The following is a 7,500-nucleotide window of genomic DNA, read 5'->3' as shown; positions in this document are numbered from 1 at the left end:
TGTCTGAGAGAGAAACAGAGAGAAACAGAGAGAAACAGAGAAACAGAGAGAAACAGAGAGAAACAGAGAAACAGAGAGAAACAGAGAAACAGAGAGAAACAGAGAGAGAGAGACATTGGGAGAGAGAGAAACAGAGTGTGTGTGTATAATGTAAACTATTTGTCTGAAGTCCTCTTCAACTCTATGGAGGTCCTATGTATATGTATTTATTCATGTGATGTATCCAGTTTATTTGGACAGGGACAATGTACCACAACACCAGTTTATTTGGGCAGGGACAATGTACCACAACACCAGTTTATTTGGACAGGGACAATGTACCACAATACCAGTTTATTTGGACAGGGACAATGTACCACAATACCAGTTTATTTGGACAGGGACAATGTACCACAATACCAGTTTATTTGGACAGGGACAATGTACCACAATACCAGTTTATTTGGACAGGGACAATGTACCACAATACCAGTTTATTTGGACAGGGACAATGTACCACAATACCAGTTTATTTGGACAGGGACAATGTACCACAATACCAGTTTATTTGGACAGGGACAATGTACCACAATACCAGTTTATTTGGGCAGGGACAATGTACCACAATACCAGTTTATTTGGACAGGGACAATGTACCACAATACCAGTTTATTTGGACAGGGACAAAATATCTATGTATGCTCTTCGTCCTCTCTACGTCCTCTTTATGTCCTCTTTATGTCCTCTATACGTCCTCTTTATGTCCTCTTTATGTCCTCTCTACGTCATTCTTATGTCCTGTCTACGTCCTCTTTATGTCCTCTCTATGTCCTCTCTACGTCCTCTTTATGTCCTGTCTCTGTCCTCTTTATGTCCTCTCTACGTCCTCTTTATGTCCTCTCTACGTCCTCTTTATGTCCTCTCTACGTCCTCTTTATGTCCTGTCTCTGTCCTTTCTACGTCTTCTTTATGTCCTCTCTATGTCCTCTCTACGTCCTCTTTATGTCCTGTCTCTGTCCTCTTTATGTCCTCTCTACGTCCTCTTTATGTCCTCTCTATGTCCTCTTTATGTCCTCTCTACGTCCTCTATACGTCCTCTCTACGTCCCCTTTATGTCCTCTCTACGTCCTCTCTACGTCCTCTCTACGTCATTCTTATGTCCTCTCTATGTCCTCTCTACGTCCTCGTTATGTCCTGTCTCTGTCCCGCCAGGCTGCCGAACCGCGTTGACGGTACAGGCTTCGTGGTCTATGATGGAGCCGTGTTCTACAACAAGGAACGCACGCGCAACCTGGTCAAGTACGACCTCCGCACGCGCATTAAGGTGACCTCTGACCTTTACCTGAGATCTGTATCACCTTTCCCACCGCACCAGGGTCGAGGTCAAAGCCATTTCAATCCCAGTCAATTCAGGAAGTACACTGACATTCCGATGTCAAGTCTTCAATGCTTTTTGATGAGGAACATATGAATTTGGAATTTGGTTAACTTTTTGAATTGACTGGAATTGACCCCCAATCCTTCGCAGACTGATGGTTTCTACAGAAAATATGTATTTTAAATTCGATTTTTATTGTATCGATTGATTTCTTGTGTGTTGTGTATTTATGACAATTGTAAATACTTCAACATTGATACGATGTAACGTTGCCTTATTAAAATGTAAATAAACCTTTCTTTCTCTCTCTCTCTCTCTCTCTCTCTCTCTCTCTCTCTCTCTCTCTCTCTCTCTATGAAGAGCGGCGAGGCGGTGGTGTTGAACGCTAACTACCACGACACTTCTCCGTATCGGTGGGGCGGGAAGAGCGATATCGACCTCGCTGTGGATGAGAACGGACTGTGGGTCATCTACTCAACTGAAGCCAACAATGGACGTATAGTTGTCAGTCAGGTGAGAGAGAAGGATGGATCGGAGGGAGGAATGGATTTTACCTAAATGTTTTTTTGTTATTTTTTTATGTTAAAAAAGATTGTAGGGTGAAGATCAGGTGTAAAATTGCAGATAGATTTTGGCTTCTACGTACCCGTGGGAAGTAGAGCTGCTGAGGGGGCTGCAGAAACCTCTGAAAAATCTGAAAATTAATAATAATAATAATAAAAAATCTAGATTTTTTTTGAAAAATACTTTTTTCCACAAAAGTACACTGGACCTTTTCTAGAACTAGCAGTCTGATATAGACGTCGCTAGTGCGGGCAACAATAAAAAAAATTGCAACATCCCTGCTTTGGCAAAAAAGGTTGGTGTATAATTAGGAACAGAATCAGGTTTCAATAGTTGGAATTGTAAGAGTTGTTGCCCTGCCCCTTTCTCTGTGATGTCATTCTAATGGAATCTATAAAGAACAAAACCCTGCCCCTTTCTCTGTGATGTCATTCTAATGGAATCTAGAAAGAACAAAACCCTGTCCCTTTCTCTGTGATGTCATTCTAATGGAATCTAGAAATAACAAAACCCTGTCCCTTTCTCTGTGATGTCATTCTAATGGAATCTAGAAAGAACAAAACGCTGTCCCTTTCTCTGTGATGTCATTCTAATGGAATCTAGAAAGAACAAAACCCTGTCCCTTTCTCTGTGATGTCATTCTAATGGAATCTAGAAAGAACAAAACCCTGTCCCTTTCTCTGTGATGTCATTCTAATGGAATCTAGAAAGAACAAAACCCTGTCCCTTTCTCTGTGATGTCATTCTAATGGAATCTAGAAAGAACAAAACCCTGTCCCTTTCTCTGTGATGTCATTCTAATGGAATCTAGAAAGAACAAAACGCTGTCCTCAAACATTTACATCATCAAATGGTGCAAAGTTATGAACAAAGACACAAAACATTCACATCAAATTAAATAACATGGAAACAACCACTTTTTGTACAGTATTAATTTACCATCCGTGCTAAACAGAATGTAAATGTACATGACTGTATTGTACAGAGGCTGGTTGTCTAGGTTTGTACCTGTAGACTTTCCATCAGCCTGTAGAAAAACAATGACCACTACAGTAATTAACTACATTGGGCGTCAAGTGGTTTGTGATGTTGTGATGGTAGAGTTGGCTCAGTTGGTAGAGCTTGGCCTTTACAATGCTAGGGTTGTGGGTTTGATTCCCGTGGGGGACCAGTATTGAAATGTATGTACTCACTACTGTGAGTTGCTCTAGATAAGAGTCTCTACTAAAATGGAAAATGAATGAATCCACCACTTCAGTAGAAATACACATAAACATAAACATAATGTTAAAACATTGGAAAGCATATATGAAGCCGCTGTTTGTATATTCCATAACTATAATCAGATTAACTGACTGTACTCAATTACTATAATCAGATTAACTGACTGTACTCAATTACTATAATCAGATTAACTGACTGTACTCAATTACTATAATCAGATGAACTGACTGTACTCAATTACTATAATCAGATGAACTGACTGTACTCAATTACTATAATCAGATGAACTGACTGTACTCAATTACTATAATCAGATGAACTGACTGTACTCAATTACTATAATCAGATGAACTGACTGTACTCAATTACTATATTCAGATGAACTGACTGTACTCAATTACTATAATCAGATGAACTGACTGTACTCAATTACTATAATCAGATTAACTGACTGTACTCAATTACTATAATCAGATTAACTGACTGTACTCAATTACTATAATCAGATTAACTGACTGTACTCAATTACTATAATCCGATTAACTGACTGTACCCCAACCTGCTTCCATCAATGTAATTGTCTACATCATTTCCAATCTCCCATATACATTTTGGGGTTAATATAATTATTTAAAATACAGATATTTTTAAAATATATTTTCCTTCATTATCTTCCTCTAACCCTACCACTCCTCCCCTAATTGTAGTAAACTAATGGACAACAACACTTAGTCTTCTACTTCCAGTTTATACGTGCTGTGGACATTTCACGGACACAATATATTTCACTAAATGTTTTCAAATGAAACAAAATACCTTGTTTAGAAGCTTTTAGAATTGACTTCCTCTCCTCTCTTTCTTTCTCTATCTTTCTCTCCTCTCTCTCTCACCTCTCTCTCTAAACTCTCTTTCTCTCTCTCTCTCTCTCTATCTATCTCTCTCTCCCCTCTCCTCTCTCTCTAAACTCTCTCTCTCTCTCTTCTCTTTCTCTCTCTATCTCTCCTCTCTCTCCTCTCCTCTCTTTCTCTCTCTAAACTCTCTCCTCTCAATCCTCTCTCCTCTCTCTCTCCTATCTTTCTCTCCCCTCTCTCTCTCTCTTTCTCTCTCTCTCCTCTCTTTCTCTCTCTCTCTCTCTCTCTCTTTCTCTCTCTCTCTTTCTCTCTCTTTCTTTTTCTCTCCTCTCTCTCTCTCTCTCTCTCTCTCTCTCTCTCTTTCTCTCTCTCTCCTCTCTTTCTCTCGCTCTCTCTCTTTCTCTCTCTCTTTCTCTCCTCTCTTTCTCACTCCTCTCTCTCTCCTCTCTTTCTCTCTTCTCTCCTCTCTTTCTCTCGCCTCTCTTTCTTTCTCTCTATCTCTCTCTCTCTCTCTCTTTTCCCCCTCTCCTGCCCCTTCCATTTCTCCTCCCCTCCAGGTAAACCCTTACACCCTGCGTTTCGAGGGCACGTGGGCGACCAGCTTCGACAAGCGCGGGGCGAGCAATGCCTTCATGGCTTGCGGCGTGCTGTACGCGGTGCGCTCCGTCTTCCAAGACGACGAGGGACAGACAGACAGAGGAGGAGGAGGTGGAGGGGATATGGTGTTATATGCGTTTGACACCAGTAGAGGGCGAGAGGTGCCGGTCCAGATCCCCTTCCCTAACCCCTACCAGTATATATCATCTATAGACTACAACCCACGGGACAACCAGCTGTATGTGTGGAATAACTACTACGTGCTGAGATACCCTCTGCAGTTCAGACCGCCCCAGCCTACCAAAGGTGTGTGTGCCCGGGGGAAGGGCAGGGTGTGTGTGGGGGGCAGTTTGCTAACCATAATGATAATATATTTGACCCCTCCCTCCCCATGCCTCTCTCCTCCAGGTCCTCTCTCATCTCTAATGACTACAGTGGGGTCCTACACAGCCACCGTAGCACTGACCCCAGTACGACCTTCAGCCTCCAATCCCATCGGGGTCATCAACCGGAGTCCGGACTTGCGGCCAATCACGGCCATGGTCCCGCTGACCCCCCACCCCCCCCACCGTGCCCCCATCGCCCCGGGGGGGTCCTACGGGGGGCAGGTTGGGGTGTGTGAGGGGAGGGTGACCAGAGGGGTACAGTGGCCCCCTACACCTAAAGGAGAGATGGTGGAGAGACCATGTCCCAAAGGATCACTGGGTGAGTGTGTGTGTGTGTGTGTGTGTGTGTGTGTGTGTGTGTGTGTGTGTGTGTGTGTGTGTGTGTGTGTGTGTGTGAAATGGTAGGCTGGTGAGAAAGGGGAGAGAGAGAGAGAGAGAGGGGGGGGGGGTGATACTGTAGAGTGAGAGCTTACTGAATGCAAATTAGGTTTTGATATCTGTCTCTCTCTCTCTTCCTCCCTTCCTCCACCCCTTTCTCCCACTCCCCCTCTTTCTCCCCACCCTCCTCTCTCCCTCCATCCCTCCTCCCCCTCTCTCTCCCCACCCTCCTCTCTGCCTCCATCCCTCCTCCCCCTCTCTTTCTCCCCACTCTCCCTCCATCCCTCCTCCCCCTCTTTCTCCCCACCCTCTTCTCCCCCTCCATCCCTCCTCCCCCTCTCTTTCTCCCCACCCTCCTCTCCCCCTCCATCCCTCCTCCCCCTCTTTCTCCTCACCCTCCTCTCTCCCTCCACCCCTCCTCCCCCTCTCTTTCTCCCCACCCTCCTCTCCCCCTCCATCCCTCCTCCCCCTCTTTCTCCCCACCCTCCTCTCCCCCTCCATCCCTCCTCCCCCTCTCTCTCCCACACCAGGTATAGCATCGTACCAGTGTGTGTTGTCCCCGGTAACCTGGAACACCAGAGGGCCTGACCTCAGTAACTGTACCTCCCCCTGGGTCAGTCAGATAGCACAGAAGGTCAGTCACACACACACACACACACACACACAGGGATGGAAGGACATGGACACACGCACACACACACACTGTATGCACACACACACGTACAGACACGCACGCAGAAGGACATGGATGGAAACACACCCATACGCACGCGGAGACATACACACACAGGTCGTCAATGGACAGCACCACATAACTTTAACATGACCATATGTTCCTCCCTCCCTCCCTCCCTCCTCCCCCGTTCCCCCTCTGCCCTCCCTCCCTCCCTCCCTCCCCCGTTCCCCCTCTGCCCTCCCTCCCTCCCTCCCTCCCTCCCTCCCTCCCTCCCTCCCTCCCTCCCTCCCTCCTCCCCCGTTCCCCCTCTGCCCTCCTCCCCTCCCTCCCTCCCTCCCTCCCTCCCTCCCTCCCTCCCTCCCTCCCTCTCTCTCTCTCTCCCTCCCTCCCTCCCTCCCTCCCTCCCTCCCTCCCTCCCTCCCTCCCTCCCTCCCTCCCTCCCTCCCTCCTCCCCCATTCCCCCTCCCTCCCTCCCTCCCTCCCCTGTTCCCCCTCTGCCCTCCTCCCCCTCCCTCCCTCCCTCCCTCCCTCCCTCCCCCATTCCCCGTCCCTCCCTCCCTCTGCCTTCCACCCTTGTTCCCCCTCCTCCCATCGCATCGTCCCTTCTAGATAAAGAGTGGGGAGAATGCAGCTAACATCGCTGGTGAGTTAGTAAACCTGACGAGGGGGCGGGTCTACGCCGGTGATGTCAGCATGTCAGTCAAACTTCTAGAGCAGCTGTTGGACATCCTGGATTCTCAGCTTCAGGCCCTACGACCAGCCAACAAGGAGTCTGCTGCACGCAACTACAACAAGGTACACACACACACACACACATTACTGCAAGATACACACGCACATTACAACAAGGTACACACACACACACACACATTACAACAAGATACACACACACACACACACACATTACAACAAGGTACACACACACACACATTACAACAAGGTACACACACACACACATTACAACAAGGTACACACACACACACACACACACACATTACAGCAAGATACACACACACATTACAGCAAGATACACACACACATTACAGCAAGATACACACACACACACACACACACACACACACACACACACACACACACACACACACACACACTACAACAAGGTACACACACACACGCATTACAACAAGGTACACACACACACACATTACAGCAAGATACACACACACATTACAACAAGGTACACACAAACAAAACACACTACAACAAGGCACTCACACACACACACACACACACACACACACACACACACACACACACACACACACACACACACACACACACACACACTACAAGGTACTCACACACGCACACTACAACAAGGTACACACACACACACACACACTACAACAAGGCACACACACACTACAACAAGGCACACACACACTACAACAAGGTACACACACACACACTACAACAAGGTACACATACACACACACGCACACTACA

The 7,500-nt window shown here is 46.5% G+C and overlaps 1 protein-coding gene across 1 annotated transcript in view; it reads left to right on the top strand.

Annotated features, from left to right (window-relative positions):
• LOC139402029 (adhesion G protein-coupled receptor L1-like) overlaps positions 1-7,500 on the top strand; it is a 78,224-nt gene that overhangs the window by 49,607 nt on the left and 21,117 nt on the right. The window contains exons 8-13 of the mRNA XM_071146080.1: positions 1,192-1,303; positions 1,718-1,870; positions 4,554-4,899; positions 5,002-5,298; positions 5,888-5,991; positions 6,643-6,828. Of these exons, the coding sequence (XP_071002181.1) occupies positions 1,192-1,303; positions 1,718-1,870; positions 4,554-4,899; positions 5,002-5,298; positions 5,888-5,991; positions 6,643-6,828 (1,198 nt within the window). The remainder of the gene's footprint in view (positions 1-1,191; positions 1,304-1,717; positions 1,871-4,553; positions 4,900-5,001; positions 5,299-5,887; positions 5,992-6,642; positions 6,829-7,500) is intronic.

This window comes from Oncorhynchus clarkii, unplaced genomic scaffold, assembly GCF_045791955.1.
Source record: "Oncorhynchus clarkii lewisi isolate Uvic-CL-2024 unplaced genomic scaffold, UVic_Ocla_1.0 unplaced_contig_483_pilon_pilon, whole genome shotgun sequence".
Classification (NCBI taxonomy): Eukaryota; Metazoa; Chordata; class Actinopteri; order Salmoniformes; family Salmonidae; genus Oncorhynchus; species Oncorhynchus clarkii.
The sequence above is the reverse complement of the archived record's forward strand: the minus strand, read 5'-3'. Positions and strand labels throughout refer to the sequence as shown.